Source organism: Girardinichthys multiradiatus, chromosome 2, assembly GCF_021462225.1.
Source record: "Girardinichthys multiradiatus isolate DD_20200921_A chromosome 2, DD_fGirMul_XY1, whole genome shotgun sequence".
In the NCBI taxonomy this organism is placed as follows: Eukaryota; Metazoa; Chordata; class Actinopteri; order Cyprinodontiformes; family Goodeidae; genus Girardinichthys; species Girardinichthys multiradiatus.
The window spans coordinates 34,385,868-34,408,420 of NC_061795.1; the positions used below are offsets into that span (position 1 = coordinate 34,385,868).

Below are 22,553 nucleotides of genomic sequence, written 5' to 3' on the forward strand. Positions count from 1 at the left end.
AATTCGATTTTACCGTTTTACTAAGTAAAATTCTTCTTATTATTACTACTCTTAATAATAATAATAATGATACTACTACTATTACTACTACTACTAATAATATTTATAATAAATCCTTCCATTAGTATCTGAAAACAAATAATATATAAATACATTCGAAAACGACTTTTTTAGTTTAATGAACGGTAACGTCAGCGTTTTATTATTAAGGTACGTCACTCGGAAACCGTTACGTAGCCAAACAGGGGCGGGACGGGTTCGCTTTGCATGAAACCGGAAGTAGGCCAAGCGATCACAAACATTTTAGCTTCGTTGTTGTACAAACAGCATTTACAAAAACACGAAGAAAAAAAACCCAAAAGAAAACATTTAGATCAGACGGTTCAGAATGGGAACTACGGCAAGTCAGCTTGGAAAGGACTCTCTGTCAGAATACCAGGTAAATGTTTACTTGTAGAGAAGTTGGTTTTAAACTCGTAAAAGAGAAGACCGAAACGGCTATAATGGACCAGATGTTTTAAAATGTAAAACAAACAAAGTAAGACCTTATTTCAGATAAGTAGTATTCTTTACTAGAATAGTCTATTTATTTATTACCTAACATACTGTTTTTTGTTTTTTTCTCCACCACCTGTTGTAAGCTTACTGCAGTAAAGTCAATATTTGGACCCAGGATCTTCTACATTATTGACTTTTGTGTTTCTTTCCATCATATTTTAGGAGCTGACCTTTCTGACAAAACAGGAAATTCTCCTGTAAGTGAAAAGTAATATGTAAATTAAGACAATTTAAACTAAAAGAGCTTACAATACAGAAATAAGTTTTTTGTTTTTTTAATTAGTGCCCACAAGAGATTCACAGAACTACAGAACAGAGATGAGAGAAACCAGTTAAACGCCACCAGGGTTCCAATGGAAAAGATTCTTACTCTACCGGAGCTGAAGGTCACTACATTTTTCATATCAAAATACAAAAGTGTATTTTTTGTTTTGTTTTTGCGTACACACTGTAAGATCATACGATAAAACGGCACCCTTTAGGAGGTGTAAGCACAGATAAACTGCACTGACCTTTGAACTTGTCCTTGTCGCAGTCCAACCCCTTCAGGAAAAGAATCTGTCATGTATTCTCCACATCTGAAGCTAAAGATGGAAGCCTCACGTTTGAAGATTTCCTGGATCTTCTGAGTGCCTTCAGTGACTCTGCCACTCTGGAAATCAAATCCCACTATGCATTCCGTATATTTGGTAAATAAAAGAGGCCTAACGCTTGGGCTGGTTAACTTCATGTAGAATGATGCCAGTGTGTGTATTGAATAATTTATATATTTCTTTAGACTTTGATGATGATGGAACCCTCGATTGTGGTGATCTGGAGAAGTTGGTTAACTGCTTGACTGGTGAGACCGATGACACAAGACTTAACAGTGAAGAAATGAGACAACTCATTAGCAATGTGAGTTCACTTCTCTTCAGTGGTGTAGGGCACATTAAAACACCATGTTTCTCCATGTTGGTACACTAGAGCATCACTGAGCTTAAAAGGTGTCTCTCTGACATCTCATTTAGATTCTTGAGGAGTCGGACATCGACAAGGATGGGACGGTGAACCTATCCGAGTTCCAGCATGTAATTTCAAGATCTCCAGACTTTGTCAGGTGACTCTTATCATATTTACCTTGAAAAATGCACGATTTCACCTATTCTAATATTCTAACTTAATATTCAATTTCTCAACAGCTCTTTCAAGATTGTGCTGTGAAGACTTGCTAGTGTGATGTGAAAGTGTCAGCCTTTAATTTCCCTTTAAATTGTTTCATTTTAAGCAAAAAGATTTTACATACTTGCCTTAAATTATATTTACCTTTTGAATTGTATCACTAACAGTTTTATGAAAAGGAAAATGTATCCTTTTTTTAACCTTTCTAAAATAAAAAGTTTCAAAGTATTTGATCCCAATGGCTTCTTTTAACATATGAACAAATAATATTACAAAACATATTTAATCATAAAAGTTTAAGTATTTGTTGATATTTCCTTGTATGTAGTCTGAAGTTCACTGCCAGTGCTCACAGGGGTAATTCTGGGACATTTTATGTGGCAAGTACTTCCTTCTTGACAGCTGCGGTAAATGTGTTCCATGGCCCACAAACCACATCAACAACATGCAGGTTCTCATTCCTGAAAAACTCCACACATTTAGGTTCATCTAAATTGGTAGTTGTTTGGTGTCCAAGTTGGCCATATTCTCCTACAAATACAAGAAAATACAGTTAAGAAAGCTCATTATATGCTTCTTAATTTAACTGGTTAGACTAAAAATGTCTGTTGTACTAAACTTACCCCATCCCCAAGTGTAAAGACAGCCTGTTGCTGAAATGAGAGAATATGGAGTATAAATATTGTCACTCGTTTTTTTAAAATATCAGCGTAATTCATTTTAAAAGGTTTTGATTTCCTACTTGTTACTGCAGCTGTGTGCCGGGAGCCACAGCTGACTGTCCTGATCTCACATGATGGACTAACATCTACCAGAGCTGGGAATGCCTGGATTGAAATGTACACTTCTTCATGTCGCTCTTCACCAAGACAAGCGCTGACACTGCCGCATAGTTCTCCTAATCGTTGCATTGAAGGACAGTGGTGCTTTAGAGAAGATGTTACTATTACAGCGGTTTCAGAAAGCATCCTCACAAGCAATGAATGAAAAATGGCATTTTACTCTACTAGATTTAAGTGTTTACAGTTTTAATCCAAACCCAGAAAAGCTTGAGAAAAAAAATCAATAAAACATGAGAGAATAATTGGTTTGATGTAATTTCTGGGTTACTTTGGCTATCATTTAACTGAATAAAGCACAAATGCATGGCATCAACTACTTAAACGTTATTGGTCCTGCAGGAAAAAAGCAATCTGAAAACACTCAAACATCAATGGAGAATTTCAAACTTGGTCATCATTAGAGTTTAACCGAATTAAGTTTTTTCCACCCAGTTGGAGTTCATTTAATAACATGTTTATTACAGTTTTTCATGAATGCATCCTAAGAGTCGATGAGATTACCGTGTTTACTTTGCCATATGCTAGGTCACCTAATATTCTAGCGCTGACAGTGCCTTAAATGAAGTGTTACTTTTTCCACATTCTTGCTGTAGAATTATTTTTGACCCAACAGCACAGGTAAAATTTTTTCTGGGTTAGTAAAAAATATACACTGGGTAGGTAGTCCAGCATCCATAGCTTTTTATTCTGCAGCAATGTGTTTGTAAAGTACTTAGAGCATTATTTTGCATCTTTTTGCTTTTTGTTGTAAAATGTGTAGGTGTCCCTAAACGACATGCCCTCTAGTATGCATTTGTTGCTCTGAAATCCAAAAGTGCTTTTTGTAATAAATATCCCATCATAAAAGTGTAAATTACTTTGTAAATGGCGCTGATTCACACTTTAGCATCGAACTTGCCTTCTGATCTTGTTGCTATTTTGATTTTTTTGTCTGCGAATGCAGCATTTTCATGCAAAACTAGTTCTAAACACCTGTTTGTTTGACCATAGAGCATGTTTCCATTTTGTGGTCATTTAGACCAGATGTTTTCACGTTGAAACAAAACTGATGCCACCCGTAAACAAGGTTAGTAAGACTTTACAGTAGTTACATTTGACAGTGTTTCTCCACATTGTTGTGCTTCACAGAGATCATCCAAAGTGACATGTGGTCCATGTAATTATGAGATATAAATTAAGTAAGTGATGCAGTGCTAAACTAGGTATAGAGGATCACTGTTTAAAAATAGCTGCTTTCTTTCATATTTTCTGACAAGCAGTAATTGTGAGTATTACTCATTTTAGATGGGAATAGATGGCAAAGATGATAAAGTTCAACTTAATCATCCTTGTGTGTCATATCACAAACTTCCAATTACACTAGTCACAAATGTGAACTTTAAGGGTAAAGTCAAAATGCTAATTCTATTCCCTTTTTCTTTGCAATAACATTTTTAAAATGTGGTGGAAATGTGAAATTCATGTGCAATTAATGGAATATCTAAAAGCAAAATGTAAACTAAACTGAATTCATATTTCAAAGAAATTGAAGGAATCACTATATCTCAGAATTTCTCATTGTCCGTTATATCTCAACCATATTAAACTTTCTACAGGTCCTTCTCAAAAAATTAGCATATTGTGATAAAGTTTATTATTTTCTATAATGTAATGATGAAAATTTAATATTCATATATTTTAGATTCATTGCACACTAACTGAAATATTTCAGGTCCTTTATTGTCTTAATAAGGATGATTTTGGCATACAGCTCATGAAAATCCAAAATTCCTATCTCAAAAAATTAGCATATTTCATCCGACCAATAAAAGAAAAGTGTTTTTAATACAAAAAACGTCAACCTTCAAATAATCATGTACAGTTATGCACTCAATACTTGGTCGGGAATCCTTTTGCAGAAATGACTGCTTCAATGCGGCGTGGCATGGAGGCAATCAGCCTGTGGCACTGCTGAGGTCTTATGGAGGCCCAGGATGCTTCGATAGCGGCCTTTAGCTCATCCAGAGTGTTGGGTCTTGAGTCTCTCAACGTTCTCTTCACAATATTCCACAGATTCTCTATGGGGTTCAGGTCAGGAGAGTTGGCAGGCCAATTGAGCACAGTGATACCATGGTCAGTAAACCATTTACCAGTGGTTTTGGCACTGTGAGCAGGTGCCAGGTCGTGCTGAAAAATGAAATCTTCATCTCCATAAATCTTTTCAGCAGATGGAAGCATGAAGTGCTCCAAAATCTCCTGATAGCTAGCTGCATTGACCCTGCCCTTGATAAAACACAGTGGACCAACACCAGCAGCTGACACGGCACCCCAGACCATCACTGACTGTGGGTACTTGACACTGGACTTCTGGCATTTTGGCATTTCCTTCTCCCCAGTCTTCCTCCAGACTCTGGCACCTTGATTTCTGAATGACATTCAGAATTTGCTTTCATCCGAAAAAAAGTACTTTGGACCACTGAGCAACAGTCCAGTGCTGCTTCTCTGTAGCCCAGGTCTGGGGAATGCGGCACCTGTAGCCCATTTCCTGCACACGCCTGTGCACGGTGGCTCTGGATGTTTCTACTCCAGACTCAGTCCACTGCTTCTGCAGGTCCCCCAAGGTCTGGAATCGGCCCTTCTCCACAATCTTCCTCAGGGTCCGGTCACCTCTTCTCGTTGTGCAGCGTTTTCTGCCACACTTTTTCCTTCCCACAGACTTCCCACTGAGGTGCCTTGATACAGCACTCTGGGAACAGCCTATTCGTTCAGAAATTTCTTTCTGTGTCTTACCCTCTTGCTTGAGGGTGTCAATAGTGGCCTTCTGGACAGCAGTCAGGTCGGCAGTCTTACCCATGATTGGGGTTTTGAGTGATGAACCAGGCTGGGAGTTTTAAAGGCCTCAGGAATCTTTTGCAGGTGTTTAGAGTTAACTCGTTGATTCAGATGATTAGGTTCATAGCTCGTTTAGAGACCCTTTTAATGATATGCTAATTTTGTGAGATAGGAATTTTGGGTTTTCATGAGCTGTATGCCAAAATCATCCGTATTAAGACAATAAAAGACCTGAAATATTTCAGTTAGTGTGCAATGAATCTAAAATATATGAATGTTAAATTTTCATCATGACATTATGGAAAATAATGAACTTTATCACAATATGCTAATTTTTTGAGAAGGACCTGTATACCATTTGACAAACCTGCTTGTGGTTCACTTTTCTGTTGTGAGGCCTTCCTCAGACCTCGTGATGGAAGTCCAAGTTGACCGCTTTCATTCCAGCCCCACACATACAGGTCACCGCCATCTGAAATAAAAGTACTGGCAGATCATTTTTTTTCTCCCTCAGATCTTTGATATAATTCTTTTATTTAAAACTTACCACCAACGCAGACAGAGTGCCAACCTCCTGCAGCCACAGATCTCATAGACATCCCCCACAGAGCTTCCACAGTCCTGGGCTCCTCCTCGGGGATGAGTCCTCCATGCCCCAACTCTCCGTGGCTATCAAAGGAACATATCTACTCACAAACCAACATTTGCATTAAAGTGCTTAGATCAGATTCCCCATTATATGCCTGTATGAGCTCTACCTGCCCTGACCCCAGGTATAAACAGCTCCAGCAGCAGTCAGAAGGATGGCATGCTCTCCACCCAGTGCAAGGCTCTTGGCTTGTAGATGAGAAGACAAGGAGTGGAAAATTGGTGTTTTAGGTGATATGTATCCTCCTGGTACCAATGGCAAATTCACATCTACATAGAAGATAAAACAAAAAACATTACTCTGCTGCTATTTGATGCAAATCTTTCTACATTTTGCTCAACTGCTAGGAAGTCCTGCACCAGAGTTCTGCGACTGAGTTAATATCTCCATGCTCCATGATGGAACCTTTTCCTTGCTCTGCAGATCCCAGCATTCAATTCTGTCTGGAAAAGCAAGGGTAAGGTGCGTTTCACTGATTATTGCATCTCTACACCCACGGGTGTCCACCATAACTGGACTGAAAGACTCATTGGAGCTGAATGCACAGAAACCAGCCAGGCGGACAGACTTTTCCTCTGCAAGATAAGAAAACAACAGAACAAGTTAGTGGTCATGCAGACACTTTCTGTTCCTCCGGTTCATGCATTGCAGACAAGTTAATGCAATAAATTTACCATCTAAAAACAAAGATGCTTTCCGACTCCAGCTTGCCCTGATTTTACTTCTGCCCACATGGTTCTTCAGCTCTATGGGAACGTTTACTTTAACTCCCCCCGCTGCGCTACTGCTACCTTCTTTATCGGACTTCTCCTGGACACATATTTGAGCAAAGGCATTGAAGCCAAAACCAAACCAGCGCATTTAGCTCGTTCTTATTCCTCAGCCACGAAAAGCAGATTCCGCTAAACTGAACAGGAACAAGCCAATTGGAAGGACTGCGCATGCGCGTTTCCAACCACATGACAGCCGTCTTCTGGGTTACGGTCGTGATTAAATACACGGAATGTGACAATGAATTATGGCGCAGAAAGTTTATTTTCGTTATTTTTCATGTCTTCAGTATAAATGATAAAATACAAAACACACCAGGAATGTAGCGGAAATGGCAAAACTGAAACCAGAAATACATGACAATTTCAGCTGGTGCAAAATAATACATTTCTTTGTAAGATTTAGGAGAACAAACCATATACTTTGTGTGGATAAAACAAACAGTATAGATTAATAACCAAGGAATAGGAATTTTGTAAGAATGTGTGGAACAGCCAAACAAGTCAGGACAAAAATTGCCTTTTGTGGAAAACAGCATCTGTATCTAATAATTTGACAGTAAAAGAGATCTTTTAAAAACTGTATGGAAATGCAAACAAATAGACCTCACTGAAGTGACTTATGGTGCCAATATGTAATGAATAATAACGTGAGACTGGACTGCTATTCAACTGAGTAGCAATTATATTAATCAGCTTTGTTTCTGCAGTGTAATGTTTAATTACTAAGATCACATCAGTACATGACAAGATTTAGCTTAAACACGGATTGTTACCTGTGGCCTATGCTCAAACCGTGGACAAAGGAAATGTGAGAGAAAATAAAACTGAGTTTTATTCCGAATGCTAGTCTGAGCTCAGTTTTTCTGTTGTAAACGGGCAAGGATTGCATACATTTTTATAACACACCCTGAGAGAAAGTGGAGGAATTGGAGTAAGTCTTTCGATACTCGCCCTAAAATTGTCTGCAAAGAAAAATGCTCTAAAGGTGACCTGCAAGGGAGCTTTGGTACAGTAATCCTGCTGGATGTTGACAACATGTCAAAGAAACTTTATAAGACCGCGAGAGTGTGTCAGGTTCTATTAAAGGTTATTTGTGACCACATATCTTCTATGTGTTGAAATTGTAGAACCTACTTCAATTAATTTCTTATTGCTTTTTAACCATTTTTGTTTAATGAGAGAAATCCTTTTAAGAACTCGATGGCAAAAATGAAAATGTCTTCATTTTTCACCACATTTTTTTAACTACTTAAGACTTCCAAAAGGCACATCCACACACTGTAGCTGTGTTTTTCAGGGCTCAGTTCCTTTGCTCGTTTCTAATCCACCTTCCCTGCTTCGGATGATGCCATACTCCAGTGCTTTATCCAAACAGTTCTGGGCAACCTTGGCAACAGGATCTGCTTTTCCCTCTCCTCCCTTTGCAAGGACAGTGAGTATCTCCAAAGCTTCACTCTCCATAAGAGTCTCAGCCAGACCTTTTTCTGCTTGCATGATATTCTGGACTATGACCACGCCGCGATGACGCAGCTCGGATATTTCACTTAGCAGCAGAGCCTGGAAAATCTCGAGCCAGTGGGTTGTCTAGGACAGACGAAGCAAAGGAGTCAGGCAGAGAATAACTGCAGCGTTTAAGAATATATAAGAAAAGGTCTTCCTACAGTTCCAGGGATTCGAGTGCAGAGCTCTGGCTGTTCGGCAGTCAACATGGCCAGAGTGCCTGCAGCAGCTTTCCGGAGCCTTTCATCCTCTTCTCCGCAGTAAAGCACGAGGAGCTTCAGGCGATCGTTCCCTGAGGCCAAGAAAAGCTTCTGCACCTGAGGACACACATTACAATGTTTTTTTTCCCAGCCTTTCCTAAGTTGTATTTTTACGCTTTCACATTTTGTTGTGTATTAATCGTAAAATCGTCAAAATATTTTTTTGGCATGTACTTCCAATAAATGCACCGACACAAAGAGGTGCATAATTGTGGAGTGGTAGGAAAATAAAACATATGTTTAAAATCTGAAAATGCGGCTTGCTTTTGTATTCAGTCCACTCTATTCTTTGAGCCCTAAATAATACCCAGCGCAACCAACTGCAAACACAAGTCACAAAAGCAGCGAATAGACTCCACCTGTGTGTAATTTAATCTAGGTATTAATCCATAAATTCTGTGAAGGCCTAATGTTCAAGAACATCAGTGAACAAATAGCATCATAAAAACCAAAGATCACAACAGACAGGTCAGGGAGAAAGTTGGGGAGAGGTTTAAGACAGGGGTTGGTTATAGGACAATATCCCAAGCTCTGAACCTCTCATAGTATGGCTGCACAATATTAGGAAAACATGCAATATGCAATAATGTTGGTGAATGATGCCATTTTGATGACTTGCAATAAATAAACACTGTTAATGTATTTCTGCTTTGGGTTGCAAACATAGATCCCAGATAATGAGTTGTCTTTTAACCTACTAGGAAAAAATTTTATTTTTGGTCAGCATCTGTTGTTTTGGAATAGAAGCAACCTGGTTTTAGTTTAGTTAGACTTGACCTCTTCATCTACCTCTTTACCTTCTAAAAGGTAAAGGTAAAAACTGTTTTGCTGGAATAAATGTCACCACATGTATTACTGACATGGACAGCCTGAAAGCACGCTACCTAAATAATTAGCTAACGTTTATTTCAAGCCAAGCTGTTCTTTGCAAAATGCCTATTGTTTACATCGATACTGCCATAATGATAAATTTACAATGCATAGTGCAGCCTTATCATGGAACGTGTTCAGTCCATCATCCAAAAATACATATGGGACAGCTACAAACATACCAAAATATAGGTTTCACCTTAACTGACATGCTGGGTAAGGAGAATATTAGCCAGAGAAGCAGCCAAGAAGCCCTTTATAACTATGTGAGAGAATAAGTCAACAAGAAACCTATTGGTTTACACTCTACAAATTTGGCCTTATTGAAGAGTGAAAAGAAGAAAGCTGTTGCTGTAAGAATGTCGTAACAATTTCATCTTGCAAGCTATGCAAGTGACACAGCACACATGAGGAAGAAGGTGTTCTGGTCAGACAAGATCAAAATTGCCTTTTTGACCTACATGCAAATAACTAAGTTGCATGGAAAACTAACACTGCACGTTAGCCTGAATACCCCATCCCACAGTGAAACATGGTGATGGCAGCTTCATCCTGTGGGGATCCTTTTTTTCAGCAGGGACAGTGAAGCTGGTCAGAGTTGATGAGAAGATGGATGGAGCTGATTGCAGGGTAATAATGGAGAAAAATCTGCAAAACATTTGAGACTGGAGCATGACAATAACCCTAAATATACATCCAGAGAAACTGTAAATGGTTTAGATCAAAGCATATTAATGTGTTAGAATGGCCTAGTCGAAGTTTAGTACAACAGAGCATCTGCGTAAAGTGTTAATAAAAACAATGTTCACAGATGCTCTTCATCCAATCTTGGGTAAAGCTATTTTATAAAGAATAATTAGCAAATATTTCTGTCTCTTGGTGTAAAAAACCGGTTCAGACACACCCTGAAATGACTTGCAGCTATACTTGCACCAAAGGTTGGCTGTACAAACTGTTAAATCAGGCAGGTGAATACATATGCATGCCACACTTTTCAGATTTGTATTTGGAAAATATTTGTAAATCATGGCTCACTTTCTTTCCACTTCACAATAAAGCACTACTTTGTGTTTTGTCTATCACAAAAAAACTATTAAATACATTGACGTTTGTGGTTGTTAGGTGGCAAACTGTGAAAAAGTTCAAGGGGTAGGAATACTTTTATGAGTTACTCTTCATGCTGGTGTTAAAGATATACGTGTTACCTCTGCAGTTAAAACTAAATTACACATGCACTCAGTGGCAGCAGCTCGGACAAGCTCGTTCTCCTCAAACATGTAGCCTTCGATCTTTGGTAAAGCTTTTTCCTTGATGATCTTTTGTCTGTGAAAAGAAGATAGTCTTAAAAAAATGTATTAAAGGAGGATATCAAAGTGCCAGATAATTTAAAGAAGAGTGTGGAAATCAAAAGCAAAGGAACTTAAGTCTTAGCCTGTCATTCAGTAAAACAATAAACAAAAACTAAAACATAACTGGGTCTGGCTTCTAGAACCCCAACTTTTACAGGATCTTGCTATTAAAAACAGGATTTATAGCCTAAACTTGAAAAAAAAAGGGCACCGACTACAACAGGATTATGTTTGGCCTTTGAAAATTGTACAAAGTCACCCTGGCTTTTTAAAAAATGAAAGAATTTGGTTTGGAACTACGTAAACTCTGGTTCTATGCACTTCAGTTTGTCCCACTGCATTTGCCTGTGCATATCTATTTATAGGCAAATACTTCCCCCTTGTGGCTAACCTTAGTCTTTCACTGATGCCGGCCAAGTTGGTGAGAGCCATTAGAGCTTCAAAGTTTTGCAGCAAGGTGCACTCCAGCTTCAAAAGGTTTACGAATGGTCTCACCACCTCATAGATCTGCCACAAACATAAGAAAATGTCAAGCGAGATGCTGTGTTTGCATTGTTTCAATCAAATCTACTTCTGCATATTTTACCCTCTCTCCCGGAAAGGCGATCTCTGGGTTAGATGTGATGGCTATTTTTGCCAGGGCTTGTGCAGCTTTGACCTTTCCGACATTTGTGTTGTCGGTTGCGAGGGGGATCAAAGCCTGTTGAGAGGTAGAATCAATAATTAATCCTTCTAGCACAGTGTTAGGATTAGTGTGAAGGTTAAACAAGGTATACATCCTGGAAAAGTACCAATATCCCTTGGACCTTTTCACATTTTGCTGTTACAACTTAAAACCTTCATGTATTTTATTGGGATTTAATGTGATTGATCAATTGAAAGTAGCACGAGGATGTGCAGTTGAAGGAACTTACATGGTTTTCAATATTTTTTGCAAATAAAAATCTTATGAGGGTGGGGTATGCATTTTTATTATGCCACCCCACCCCGTAATCAGTACATTTTAGAGCCATATCTAGCTAAAATTTCAGCAATTTTAACATGTCTTGACCTAAAGTTTAGGCCTGCTGTCTTGCAGGAAGCTGGACCCCCGCCCACTTCTCAAGTCTTTTGTGGCCTTTAACTTTAAAGGGGACATATCATGCAAAATCCACTTTTTTAGCCTTCAAATACATTTTGTTAAATATATTCTGTCTGGGTCATATTGTTCAGTCCGTTCAGTTTTCTCTATCATCTGTTACGTCACAGTATTTGCTGCAGAACAACTAAATAAGATCATGGACTTATGGCTGATCAATTTCGTGTATCCGGCATATTTATTTCTCGCTGTGATTTTGTAGTCCAAGCTCAAATATGCCTTCACTGAAAGACGATAAGTTTGGTTCGGTGGTTGGGTGTATTAACTCACACAATTCATTACACTGTCCCACAGCACGATAACCTCTTTGAAGTGCCTGGTTAAATTTTATTTTTCATTAAAATGCTCCCACATCAGTTGCAAAATTCCTACTTCCCCCACTTCAAGGACGAGTGCCTTCAGCAACCTCCGTCAGTATCGAGATGGATTTGCTGACTTCACCTGATTAGGGGTTAGTTCCTTCTGTCTATGGAAACAACGGACAAAGCAAAGAGGTAATCTGCAAATAACGCTAAAATGACAACAAACTTTAATTTAGACATGAAATTTATTGTGTGTTGTTGTTCTGATTGCAGTAGCATTGTGCCTTCTGCTTATGTTAGCACTGTGTGCTCGGTTTTAGCTCCTTCAGGACATAACCGCACTGCTTGTTTTGAATAGTATTATTCCATAAACAGTTTAGCATTGTTTTTGCCGTTTTTGTCTTGTTTATGCGGTGCTAGATAATTGTTATCAAACTACAAAAATGGCTGAACGGGTCCTGTAAGGGGTGGGATGTGAAGCGCCTCGATAGCATTTAACGAGACGGCAGCAAAACGTGTTGCTCTCAGACGCACCTCAGAACAGGGGTAAAAGAGAAGCATGTGAAGCTACAATAACAAGGAATTCAGAACGAAGCACTGAAGTTCCACTTCATATAGACCACAACAGAATGATTTAAGTGGGAAAAGGAAGGATTTAAAAGCATGATATGTCCCCTTTAAGGACTGCTCAGCATTTAGCTCCACCCATCCAATTATAAACTTAACACTAATGTGCAGCATAAGTTATCCTCTACACATTAAAAGTAAAAATTTGGTCTCATCTGACCATGTGTGTAATACACACAGGTATACTCTATTTACTAAGCCACTGACTTCTGAATGTGTTGTTTATTATTCAGGGGTATATAATTAGGGCTCAGAACAACAGGGACTGAATATAAATGCAAGAAACACTTTTTCTTTGAAAACAGTCTTTGCACAATATATCCTCCTTCCTTTTTCACAATTAAGCACTACTTTGGGTTGATCTATCATGCCAAATCCCAATAAAATACTTTGATGTTTATGGTTCTAAAGTGACCAAATGTAACAAAGTTTTAAGAGGTATGAATACTTTTGAAGCATCGTGTTTTACCTTTCCTCCACCTTGTGCCACCACTGCACCTCTGTCTTCCTGTCGTTCAACTAAAGCCAGGAAAACCCTGCAAGGATAAAGGGTGTAAGGAAACCTACAAAGGAATTGGTCAAAGAAGACTATTTGCATCTTTTGTAAATACCTGGCAATAAATTCCCTACAGGCCTCCGTGAGGGCAGGACTCTCCTGTTTGACCATGCACACCAACGCAGACACAACACCAGCTTCCAGAAGCTTAACTAGCCTTTTTTCTACAAAGGATGGTGCATCCTAACAGAAAAAGAAATCCATATTAAACTTGACATAATGCATAGACTGAGTGATACGTTGGAAAATATAAAGGAGTTTGGTAGTACAACTAATGAGTCTCAAAAATTGGCAGCTGAGTAGCACCTTTGGATGCTCCTCAGGCACATGCTGCTTTGCATACTTGGCCAGCTCCACCATCTGAGGGTCTGGTTTCTCCACATCACAGCTGTTGGTGCAATTTACTAATGTGGAGCCCACAGCAAAGAGTACCGTCTTATCTTCAGACTGTATGAAACCAAAAAAAGAAGGCCACAACAAAAATGTGTATTAGTGTGGTGTGAGTAGATGGTCTTGCTTAGTGACTTCCACGACTCCTGAAATACTTAAAAAGGTTCCTATTTCCTCTAGTATGCATAAAATAAAAGTATGAGTAAAACCTTTGCCAGGTCAAACATGGCCAAGAGAGCACATTTGTCTTCCACTAGGTCTTCCTTCACGTCAGCATCAAAAGTGAGGTAGGCAAGACCTTCCACAGACCAACGACGGGACGTCGGGGGAAGAGACTCATTACACAACCACCTAAGAGGAACAGAAATTATATTTCCCTTTGATTTACAAAACAAAATTACTTTAAACCATTAGGATCAGAAGTATTTAGGAGAACATACTTCCTGCACTGCTTGGCGAGCTTGAGCGTGGATCCCTCCGCAAACTGCTTCATGCTGAAATCCGTGCCTCCTGCTGATCCAAGCTTACACAAGCCCTGCATAACAACGCACACAAAACGGTAAGTCTTCCTTTTGATTAGACGTTATTTTTCTCTGTCAGTTTGCAGCACTCACCACAAGAGCTCTGACACGTATCCTGTCATTCTCGCTCTTCTTGTAGAGGTCCTTCAAGAGTGCCACGCCATTGGCTGTGATGAAAGAGGCTCTTTTGGCCTTGCCTGCGGCATGGATAAGAGCCTCCACGGCTACCTGTTGGTGAGTCACATCTTCTGAACCGCAGAGAGAGATGACGGCGTCCATCATTCCTGACATTTCCAGAGTGACGTTGCCCACATCGCTCGGTCCTTGGAGGAGCACAGAAACTGTCTGAATGGCGCGCAGTTTGGCATCTAGGCCGGGTCGTCTGAAGTGTTCCCTATCAAGAAAAAAAATTCAGCAAATAGATTTTTTTGTTCTAGGGCCTCTAATGATTCATTTCATGAGCAGTTTCGAAAGATTTGACTCACTGCACATAATCTTCACAAAGTTTATTAAAGTTTTCCCTCTCTTTGTCACTCTTGAGGTCGTCGTAGAGTTTGCTAAGCAACACAGAACAGCTCATGTGAGTGTTTTCTGTAAGAGAAGGTCCCTCTGAGAGCTCAGCAACAGTCCCAGCCACCTGCAGGATTTTCTTCAGCCCTGGAAAAGAAAAGAGCACTTTAATGTCTCAAGACAAAAGGTTAAAATTCTTCAGTAAAAAAATACTTGCCCAAATATGAATAACAGGGAAAGATAACCTGAGTGACTTGAAAAAGGAGTTTTTGAAATTATGGTTTCATTTACTGAGTTAAAATGTAGCATGGCCCCGTGTAAAAAATCATGCATTAGCTGGGATTAAAACACATATTTTTGGAAAGCTGAGTCCAATTTCACTAGACTCACCCATGTCAAGAAATCATCTAAATAGAACCTGTCTGACAGCACGAAGTAGGCTCATCTAGCGGGTCACAGAAGAACCAAGAGCAACATCTAAAGCACTGCAGAGGCCTGCACTTGACTCAGTTAAGGTCAGAGTTCATGATTCAATAATAAAGAAGTAAAACTTTATTGATATAGCATCTTTGAAGACACAGATCACGAAGTGCCGTACAGAAGAACACTAAAAACATTAAACATCAGTACTTTGAAATAGCTGATTAGAAGCAATTGTAAAAAGATGAGTTTTTAGTTGTTTTTCTAAAAAGTCCACCGACCTCAAACTAAAGGGGAGAGCGTTCCAAAGTCCAGGGGCTACTGCCTAGAAGGCCCTGTTACCTTTAGTCTTCAGCCTTGTACGTGGTACAGCCAGCAAGCCTTGGTCATATGAACTTAGAGACCTGCTGGGGATTTACAGATGTAAAAGTTCTGAGATATATATACCAGTGCTTGACCATTCAAAGAAAGAGGAAAAAAATTACAGCTTCAGCAAGCAGAACACAGAGACCCATCTCACAATATTTTATGCAGCAACAAGGCAAAAGTGGAACTTATTTGAAGCTGTGCATCCTGTTACATCTGGTGGAAAATATAACAGGGCTTATAAGGCATTTTAGTACTGACATACATAGTGGTGGTAGTGTGACAGTTTGGAAATGATTTGCTGCTGTGGAGCTGAATGCAGCACACCAGCAAGTACACCACTGAAGTGTTGGAGTGGCCTAGTCAAAGTCTGCACTTTAATCTAACCAAGGTGCTGTCCTCCCTGTAAGTTACCAAAAACTGTTGATGGTAGTTGTTACAGTAAAGGTGGGACAACCAGTTATTAGATTTAGGGGACTATTACATTTTCACATCGGACCAGAATTATTTGGATAGCTTTATCTTTTAATATAAGAGACAATTATTTGAAACCTGCATTTTGCCTTCACTCAGGTTATTTTTTTCTGATATTATAATTCATTTGATGATCTGAAACATTTAGACGTGCCAAATAAAAGGAAGACATGCATCCAGGTGTGTTTCGTACCCTGGTCTATCACCCATAACACGAGGGAATTGTCAGGGTTCTTCAAGGACTTGCGAGGTACTTGCTTGACCAGGAGGTTGATGGCGCTGTCTCTGCCTGGCCCTGACACATTAGGTGCTGGCATCATTTCCAAAAGGTGGCGTAGCATTGAACGCAGTTCCTTGGATGGTTCTGTGCCAAAATCATAAGGAAATTTACCTCAGAGGCATAACTTAACAGGCCAGTCTTTTCTGAGTGTTGCCAAGTCCAGATACTCACCGGGAAGTATGGCTTCATCTTTGCCTCTAATCTCTCTGTTCATGCCCTCTGTCAGAGCCTCAAACATCACCTGCAGCAGGTGGCAGGCAGCCAGAGACACAGTGGAGGCTCCTGACCCCATTACTGCACACAGCTGGTCCATTCCCAACTCATTCACGATGGCCATAGTCTGAAAATAAAACGGCAGATGTCAGCACGTTACAATGCATTTTATCATCTGAAGAACATCGCCATAGTTTGTCTTCTCAGTCCAATGGAGACACTTTGGTACAGATTTTTATATCTTGTAGCGATTATTATAGCAATGTCCTCCTTTCAGGTCTTTCTAAAACAAATAAAACAAAAAACAAAAAAACATACAAAGATGTGAAAAAGTATTTTGCCCCTTACAGATTTCTTCTTTTCTGTTGTTTTTTTAATCACACTTAAATGTTTTTGATCATCAAAATATTTTCTGATGACGATTAAGTAGATGTAAATAGAAACTGCCGCTTGAATCCTGATTGTATTTATTAAATCAACAAAGATCTTTCCAAACCAGCCTGGTGCTGTGTGAAAATACATTTGCACCTACAACTAATTGTGTCGCCCCAAAGGCTTGGGTATCATTGAGTTTTTTGTTTAGTTAATGGGCTGTTGTGTACTTTTTGGTCAGCACTAGTTTTTAACATAGAAACTCTCCCATAGATGCATATCCACCCAGTTTATTTTTTATTGTTCTTCCTTATTCTTATTGGGACATTGTTTTTTTTTGTTGTTCTTTAGTTCCATATTCTCTATAATTTCTTTAATTTTTGTCTGTTTTGTTGGCATTGTTTTCTGCTGTAAAGGACCACTTGTTACACCTGTCTATATAAAAGTGCCTTATAAAGGTTTCAAATCTAATACCTCTTTTTATTAAGCTACCAGCAAGGTGACCACATTTGAACGGAAATATAGGGGGTATTTTGCTATACCTTCATGCAGATTCAATGAACCCAAAAGGAAACGTCAAAATATTTGATTTCTTAATGAAACAACAGAGAACACACTTACTCTTGACTGATGTCCTGTGCACAAGCCTACTAATGTCCTGAGAGCAGAAAGGACAACATCCTCCTGCCTTGAGAGAAGAAGTTTCTGGATCAGCTTCACTCCGTCATTGCGGAAGATCTGCTCGGCTCCTCCCTCATCTCGGGACAATACCACTAAATTCTGAGCTGCCTAAAAATTATTAATTTGGTGAATTGTATTTAACATATAAATCAAAAACATTCCAATAGATTGAGAGTGGGTGAGAGAGATCTACGCTGGCTGCATGAGCCATCTGTACCTTTTGTCGATCTGAGTCTTTAGCAGAGGAATCTAAGAGGACGGAGAACATCTGCTGCACACGAGCATCTGTGGAGTTTAGTTGTGCTGACTAAAGGTTTAAGAGAAAAGACTTGAATTAGCTTCGGTTTCATCAGGTTCCAGATACACAACCTAATCAGCCTCACGTCACCTTCTGCTGGATCTGTGTTCCCAACTGTCTGAGCAGATCCTGGAAAGCTCGGGTTTTGGGCTCCAGCTGGGCACATCTCTGAGCATCCAGGAAAGCCTGGTCGAGCCGACCGAGCTTCTGATATGCCTGAGCTCGCCGAAACCTGGCTTTCACATCACCTGGGTCTGTATCAAGAGCTGAAAAGGGAAGATGACAGTACAGTTGACATTTGATGTGCAGATGAAATTCAGTGAACAATGTCCAGTATAATAAAGGATATGATCTACTGATTGCAAAGAGCTTCTTCTAATTCAGAGAAGTCCTTTTTTGGAAAATCAGTAAGTGTGTTATTTAGACTTTTGAGACCTTGGTCTGCAGGAGAGACTTGTTCTTTTATCAAGCATGATAAATTCATGCCTTAGTTTTTTTTTTTAACGACCCTTTTAAGTAACATTTGATTAAATAAACTTTAAACTTATTAAACCTGTAAAAGACGCAAGGTTAAAACATCCTATTAAAATCTTAACCTTGTACTTGCTGCCTTTGGTATAATGGGTGAGGAAAATAAAGATACTACGTAAAGATTTTCCATATTACTGAGATAGGAGACTGAATTAACACAGGTGTTTTATAAAGTAATTGCAGCTTGTCTGTTATCTGTGGTAATTTTTTTGTTGCTTCATGTTTAGCTTAAATTAGCTTTTATTTCCTCCTATTTCAAAGTTAGTTTAAAACTAAAAATGTAATCTGTAGGTCTGACTTTAATTAAATTTACTAATACATTTGTTTGGAAAGGTAAGATGAGAAAGGCTGTAAGATATTAAGAAAAGATATTGCAAGGTTATTGTTGATATCAGTTGCTAATTTAATTTACTCACATTTCCGTTCCTCTTCCCTTTATTCCCCCATCCCTCACTCTGAACATCTCTGTACCTGATATCTATTACAGATGTGGCTACCAACAGCAGTGAGAACCCACCCAATTAATTATTGGCATTATAAGCATGTACCTCCAACGAGGGCATTATTGCTTCTCCACTACTGATGACTTCTTTGCTGTCAGCAGGAACAGCGAAAACAGTAAAACAAAGCAAGGTGTAAGGCTATCCCGCACATTCCTTTCAGGAGGAAAATTTGTGTCAGGACAATCCTGAGCCATTTCAATTTGGAAAAAGTCCTATTCAGAAGTATAGTAGTATCATACTATTTAGAGATTTGATCTTGTAATGACGATCCAAATGTCATCTATTATTCAGCTCTAGTGAAGTGAAATTGAAAAGCAAAACAAAATAAAACAAAAAGGAAACATCCCTTGCTTTTCACCCGACCGCAAGCCGAGTGACTCAAGCTGGACCGTAAATATATATTATACAGGTCCTTCTCAAAATATTAGCATATTGTGATAAAGTTCATTATTTTCCATAATGTCAAGATGAAAATTTTACATTCATATATTTTAGATTCATTGCACACTAACTGAAATATTTCAGGTCTTTTATTGTCTTAATAAGGATGATTTTGGCATACAGCTCATGAAAACCCAAAATTCCTATCTCACAAAATTAGCATATTTCATCCGACCAATAAAAGAAAAGTGTTTTTAATACAAAAAACATCAACCTTCAAATAATCATGTACAGTTATGCACTCAATACTTGGTCGGGAATCCTTTTGCAGAAATGACTGTTTCAATGCGGCGTGGCATGGAGGCAATCAGCCTGTGGCACTGCTGAGGTCTTATGGAGGCCCAGGATGCTTCGATAGCGGCCTTTAGCTCATCCAGAGTGTTGGGTCTTGAGTCTCTCAACGTTCTCTTCACAATATCGCACAGATTCTCTATGGGGTTCAGGTCAGGAGAGTTGGCAGGCCAATTGAGCACAATGATACTATGGTCAGTAAACCATTTACCAGTGGTTTTGGCACTGTGAGCAGGTGCCAGGTCGTGCTGAAAAATGAAATCTTCATCTCCATAAAGCTTTTCAGCAGATGGAAGCATGAAGTGCTCCAAAATCTCCTGATAGCTAGCTGCATTGACCCTGCCCTTGATAAAACACAGTGGACCAACACCAGCAGCTGACACGGCACCCCAGACCATCACTGACTGTGGGTACTTGACACTGGACTTCTGGCATTTTGGCATTTCCTTCTCCCAAGTCTTCCTCCAGACTCTGGCACCTTGATTTCCGAATGACATGCAGAATTTGCTTTCATCCGAAAAAAGTACTTTGGACCACTGAGCAACAGTCCAGTGCTGCTTCTCTGTAGCCCAGGTCAGGCGCTTCTGCTGCTGTTTCTGGTTCAAAAGTGGCTTGACCTGGGGAATGCGGCACCTGTAGCCCATTTCCTGCACACGCCTGTGCACGGTGGCTCTGGATGTTTCTACTCCAGACTCAGTCCACTGCTTCCGCAGGTCCCCCAAGGTCTGGAATCGGCCCTTCTCCACAATCTTCCTCAGGGTCCGGTCACCTCTTCTCGTTGTGCAGCGTTTTCTGCCACAGTTTTTCCTTCCCACAGACTTCCCACTGAGGTGCCTTGATACAGCACTCTGGGAACAGCCTATTCGTTCAGAAATTTCTTTCTGTGTCTTACCCTCTTGCTTGAGGGTGTCAATAGTGGCCTTCTGGACAGCAGTCAGGTCGGCAGTCTTACCCATGATTGGGGTTTTGAGTGATGAACCAGGCTGGGAGTTTTAAAGGCCTCAGGAATCTTTTGCAGGTGTTTAGAGTTAACTCGTTGATTCAGATGATTAGGTTCATAGCTCGTTTAGAGACCCTTTTAATGATATGCTAATTTTGTGAGATAGGAATTTTGGGTTTTCATGAGCTGTATGCCAAAATCATCCGTATTAAGACAATAAAAGACCTGAAATATTTCAGTTAGTGTGCAATGAATCAAAAATATATGAATGTTAAATTTTCACCGTGACATTATGGAAAATAATGAACTTTATCACAATATGCTAATATTTTGAGAAGTACCTGTATATATAAAAAAATCTAAACATAATTTTTTTTTATATTTAAGTTTTAAAAGTTTTATCAATTTTGACATTTTATTTTAGACAAAACCACTATGTTTTATTCTTATGTCTACATATTTATTGTTTGTTGGTAGTTATATACACTGTGAGCAAAAAGGTCTTGGTTCAAATCCTTTCCGTAGTTTCCTTCTGGGTACTTTAGCCTTCTCACACAGTCCAAAAGTATGCATGTTAGGTTAATTGGTCTTTCTTCATTTCACTTGTATGTGTGTGCATGTATTGCTCTGTGCAGAAGTTGCAACCTGTCCAGGATGTACTCTCCCTCTTGCCTAATGACCTCTGGAGATAGGGACCACCCAACCCCCCTATAATAATAAGCGGGTATAGATATTTTGTGCTTTGATTACATCTCCAGTATTTCCCTTATGTGTTCTGTAGTACCTTCTGAATAAGTGAAGAACGGGTGGCATCTGATTTTTGGTCACATACAACTCCTGGCATTAATGAAATTTACTGAATGAATGCTCTGTAAACATGGTGAAAGGTGTCCCTAAAACTTCAGCAGCAGTTAACAATGTGCCATATAGAAAGTTTTATAGCAACAAGTGATCACATTAATAGAACAGAATAGAAATAGTCGGACCTTTGGAGGCATCAGCCTCTGCTTTGCTGTATTCCTCAAGTTTAAGATAGCAGGCAGATCTGTTGCGGTATAAAACAGCGCTATCTGCCTGGCTGTCGGTTAGTTTCAGCGCTTTAGTGTAGCAGCAGGTAGCGCCCTGCATGTCTCCTGCCTTGAAGAGGGTGTTCCCCTCCGCCTTCAGGGCTCCGGGCTCCTGGATTTAACAGGAAAGGGGAGGAGCGGACTTCCAGAATGCTTTCAAAAAATGATGAACGGAATAAAAATTAGCCGAACGGCTCACTGCTGCTTCCTTACCTTCTGCTTTTCACCTCCACTCATCTTCGATAGGTTACACAACACGATGTGACTGGACTTTTCTTTTGACTTTGTATTCAAATATCACTCATTTTATCATGAACGGTGCAAACTCCTGACATCTTTCAGTCCTTCCTGGTGCACGCAGCACGTTGATGACGTTCACGCACAAACCCCGCCCCTCCCCTCCTACGGCGCTTTACCGTAAAAGGAAGAAAACAACCGAATCATTCCTGTCTCCATATCTACTTTATTTGGTTACGTTTCCCTTGTGTGGTTTTCTTCAGTGCACAGAGACACAGACGGTTACATCAGGCTACTTTTGTGCTTGAAATAGTTGGAAACAGCAATGTATATTAAGTTATATGTAGAATTTCTAACAGGTTAGGGGTTATTAAAAGCAAAACCTTGGCTAGCTAAATGATTTACTGTAGAATAAAAGCACTGCCACTACACATAGAATCCACGATAGATAGATAGATAGATAGATAGATAGATAGATAGATAGATAGATAGATAGATAGATAGATAGATAGATAGATAGATAGATAGATAGATAGATAGATAGATAGATAGATAGATAGATAGATAGATAGATAGATAGATAGATAAATTCGTTGTAAGGCACTTTCAGATTCCAAGTAAA

At 39.4% G+C, this 22,553-nt stretch overlaps 3 protein-coding genes across 3 annotated transcripts; 1 reads left to right on the plus strand and 2 right to left on the minus strand.

The window, feature by feature from the left end:
- The first annotated feature begins 243 nt into the window (after positions 1–243).
- LOC124859476 (calcium and integrin-binding protein 1-like) lies at positions 244–1,947 on the plus strand. The gene is made up of 7 exons (XM_047352272.1): positions 244–439; positions 721–755; positions 842–944; positions 1,094–1,247; positions 1,337–1,455; positions 1,569–1,657; positions 1,740–1,947. The coding sequence occupies exons 1-7, from the start codon at positions 389–391 to the stop codon at positions 1,759–1,761; spliced, it is 573 nt and encodes a 190-aa protein (XP_047208228.1). The 5' UTR covers positions 244–388; the 3' UTR covers positions 1,762–1,947.
- A 39-nt stretch (positions 1,948–1,986) lies between these two features.
- Positions 1,987–6,985, minus strand: LOC124859442 (RCC1 domain-containing protein 1-like). The gene is made up of 8 exons (XM_047352231.1): positions 6,696–6,985; positions 6,381–6,596; positions 6,131–6,290; positions 5,920–6,041; positions 5,740–5,844; positions 2,462–2,617; positions 2,343–2,372; positions 1,987–2,250 (listed from the first exon to the last, which is right to left on the minus strand). Exons 1-8 carry the CDS (start codon positions 6,880–6,882, stop codon positions 2,093–2,095), a joined length of 1,134 nt encoding a protein of 377 aa, XP_047208187.1. The 5' UTR covers positions 6,883–6,985; the 3' UTR covers positions 1,987–2,092.
- Positions 6,986–7,037: 52 nt separating this feature from the next.
- Positions 7,038–22,056, minus strand: unc45a (unc-45 myosin chaperone A). Its single transcript, XM_047352218.1, has 19 exons — positions 21,908–22,056; positions 21,614–21,806; positions 18,012–18,187; positions 17,841–17,930; positions 17,564–17,731; positions 16,529–16,697; positions 16,271–16,441; positions 14,793–14,964; positions 14,401–14,701; positions 14,227–14,321; positions 13,996–14,137; positions 13,703–13,843; positions 13,452–13,579; positions 13,310–13,376; positions 11,360–11,473; positions 11,165–11,280; positions 10,630–10,747; positions 8,456–8,611; positions 7,038–8,378 (listed from the first exon to the last, which is right to left on the minus strand). The coding sequence occupies exons 1-19, from the start codon at positions 21,929–21,931 to the stop codon at positions 8,088–8,090; spliced, it is 2,832 nt and encodes a 943-aa protein (XP_047208174.1). The 5' UTR covers positions 21,932–22,056; the 3' UTR covers positions 7,038–8,087.
- Positions 22,057–22,553: the final 497 nt, after the last annotated feature.

What these genes read in the sequence shown, in the direction of transcription:
- LOC124859476 (XM_047352272.1), top strand. Translation starts at nt 389, where the DNA reads ATGGGAACTACGGCAAGTCAGCTTGGAAAGGACTCTCTGTCAGAATAC. An exon ending in TTACTCTACCGGAGCTGAAG is followed by an intron (nt 945 to 1,093) that starts GTCACTACATTT and finishes TCCTTGTCGCAG; the next exon opens with TCCAACCCCTTCAGGAAAAG. An exon ending in TGAGACAACTCATTAGCAAT is followed by an intron (nt 1,456 to 1,568) that starts GTGAGTTCACTT and finishes CATCTCATTTAG; the next exon opens with ATTCTTGAGGAGTCGGACAT.
- LOC124859442 (XM_047352231.1), bottom strand. Translation starts at nt 6,882, where the DNA reads ATGCGCTGGTTTGGTTTTGGCTTCAATGCCTTTGCTCAAATATGTGTC. An exon ending in AACTCAGTCGCAGAACTCTG is followed by an intron (nt 6,291 to 6,380) that starts GTGCAGGACTTC and finishes TCTTCTATGTAG; the next exon opens with ATGTGAATTTGCCATTGGTA. An exon ending in GAAAAGTGAACCACAAGCAG is followed by an intron (nt 2,618 to 5,739) that starts GTTTGTCAAATG and finishes TGCAACGATTAG; the next exon opens with GAGAACTATGCGGCAGTGTC.
- unc45a (XM_047352218.1), bottom strand. Translation starts at nt 21,931, where the DNA reads ATGAGTGGAGGTGAAAAGCAGAAG. An exon ending in GGCATCAGTGAAAGACTAAG is followed by an intron (nt 10,748 to 11,164) that starts GTTAGCCACAAG and finishes TTCTTTTCACAG; the next exon opens with ACAAAAGATCATCAAGGAAA. An exon ending in GCACTCGAATCCCTGGAACT is followed by an intron (nt 8,379 to 8,455) that starts GTAGGAAGACCT and finishes CGTCTGTCCTAG; the next exon opens with ACAACCCACTGGCTCGAGAT.